Source organism: Mus pahari, chromosome 6, assembly GCF_900095145.1.
Source record: "Mus pahari chromosome 6, PAHARI_EIJ_v1.1, whole genome shotgun sequence".
Taxonomy (NCBI): Eukaryota; Metazoa; Chordata; class Mammalia; order Rodentia; family Muridae; genus Mus; species Mus pahari.
The window spans coordinates 47,396,326-47,398,345 of NC_034595.1; the positions used below are offsets into that span (position 1 = coordinate 47,396,326).

Here is a 2,020-nt window from a genome sequence, read left to right on the forward strand (position 1 = left end):
TTTTTGATTCTTGGTGCGCGTTTGTCCAAAATAAGGATACTTGACTGGATAATCTTTGTTAATTTTACTAGAATGTTAGCAAAATGAACAGAATTGTTCACCTTCTAAGGGCATCTCTTAGAGTGTATCCAGTTGGCTTTATTTTCCACCTCAGAGACTTTAAAGTCTATCTTGATGTTCACCCAACTTTTCTTAAAGCCTTTCTTTTCCTTATTCTATACTTCGACTCAGTTATTTGTGAAAATACATTTTCACAGTCTTATTTTCATATAAATATTCTCTCAGAATGTTAATATATTCTTTTTATTTAATAAATTAAGGGATTTCAGGGTGGTGCAAATTTAAAATAATGGTAGTATATTTATTTGTCTTAATATTTAGATTCCATATATTTACCAGTTACAATATCAATATGATCTGGAGCAAAAGTTGAACCCCAAATCTCAAGGCTTCACATGTTCGACATTTCTTTCCTAGTTGTGGTGTATGTAGTCCTAAGTGGGAGGGTCTCTGAAATACAGACATTCAGGTTTTAACTTTGGAGCCCGAGGTTTAATTATCATTGTCACAGTACTAGATATGAGGAGAGAGAATAAAAACTTATGAGGAAATATGTTAAAGGCCAGTCCTGGAAACAGCAAACCTCAGTGGCAGAGCTCACATGTATGGCCACACTAAACATCTAAGACAAAAAAAAAGGATAGGTATATTTCAGAAGTAAAAAGCAAATAGATTTGATAAACCTGTGGGACCTGGGTTTGATTTCCAGCACCCATCTGGTGGCTCACAACCATTTGTACCTCCAGGTCCAGCGAATCAGATGACATCTTCTGATCTCTGTAGGCACAAAGTATACATACGGTGCACATACATACTTGTAGGCAGATACCAAGAGAAGAGGTTAAGAAGGTAGTGAAAGCCCTTTATTCAGGGTTACCTTTCTTTTGGAGTAAAGTGGAAAATAGAAGGCTTCTGAGTAGAAGTATGGCATGATCTGACTTAAGTTCTTACGGAGTCATGACCAGGTCACCTTGAAAAATAGCACTCAGACAAAATAAAACTAATAAATCTTAATTCTAAAAAGCAAAACAAACCCCAGTGTTCAAAGTTTTAAGTAACAGAAAGACGAAATTGCTGTCATTGAAGATGTACAAGATTTATTTGGTTTGGTTGTAAACATATTCCTAATGACTTTGTGGATAATCCTATAATTTTTATAAAGCATGTTCTTGTGTTCTTGATACCTGTAAAGTCAAAATGGACTTTTTTCTTTATGTAGGTAATAAAAACTTTAGATCCCAAATTAAATCCAGCATCAGCAGAAATAATGTTACTCAGAAAGCAGCTGGCGGAGAAGGAAAGAAGAATTGAGATTCTAGAGGTAACATCTCCACATTCATTAGCGCTCACCTCTCCATGGAGTACTGGGAATTAACCTCTGTCATGTTTGACATTCATAAAACCTTTGTTAATCCTGCTGGGATCCTGATAACTGGTTGAGTTCTTAGCTTTTTTTCTTACACAATTTTTATACTAGTACTTAAGTCATTTTTGTAAATAAAGGTGGATGTGGTATTGTAAAGTTTTAAGAAAGATTCATTAATTGCTTTTTTAGTTTCTATGGTAAAATGTTTTACAGGATTACTATTTTCAAGAGTTGCTGCTATTTTTGAAATGGATACATACTCCTTTAGAGGCCATGTTGAGCTATGTTATCTGGCTTCCCCCATGAACTATGATTGGCTTCTTCTCACATAACTAGAATAGTCTGTTCATACCCTTTACCTTGTACAACTTCCCACCAAGTCATTATGAGTTGTGATGGAATTATTTTCACTCAAAACTTCTAACATGTTCTTTCCTGCACCCAGAATCTATATACCAGGCTAGTGTGTGCCTGCTATCAGCATTTGTCCAGACAGTGGTGCCATGGGTATGAAATGCACAGGGGAAGTGCATGTCTGAAGAAATACATTGCTTTGTCAAGTTCTAACTCAAATGTCCAACTCTCTTCCTCTAT

The 2,020-nt window shown here is 35.5% G+C and overlaps 1 protein-coding gene across 1 annotated transcript in view; it reads left to right on the forward strand.

Moving 5' to 3' along the window:
- Hook1 (hook microtubule tethering protein 1) overlaps positions 1-2,020 on the forward strand; it is a 46,859-nt gene that overhangs the window by 39,897 nt on the left and 4,942 nt on the right. Inside the window, exon 20 of the mRNA XM_021200326.2 lies at positions 1,280-1,381. Coding sequence (XP_021055985.1) covers positions 1,280-1,381 — 102 coding nt within the window. The remainder of the gene's footprint in view (positions 1-1,279; positions 1,382-2,020) is intronic.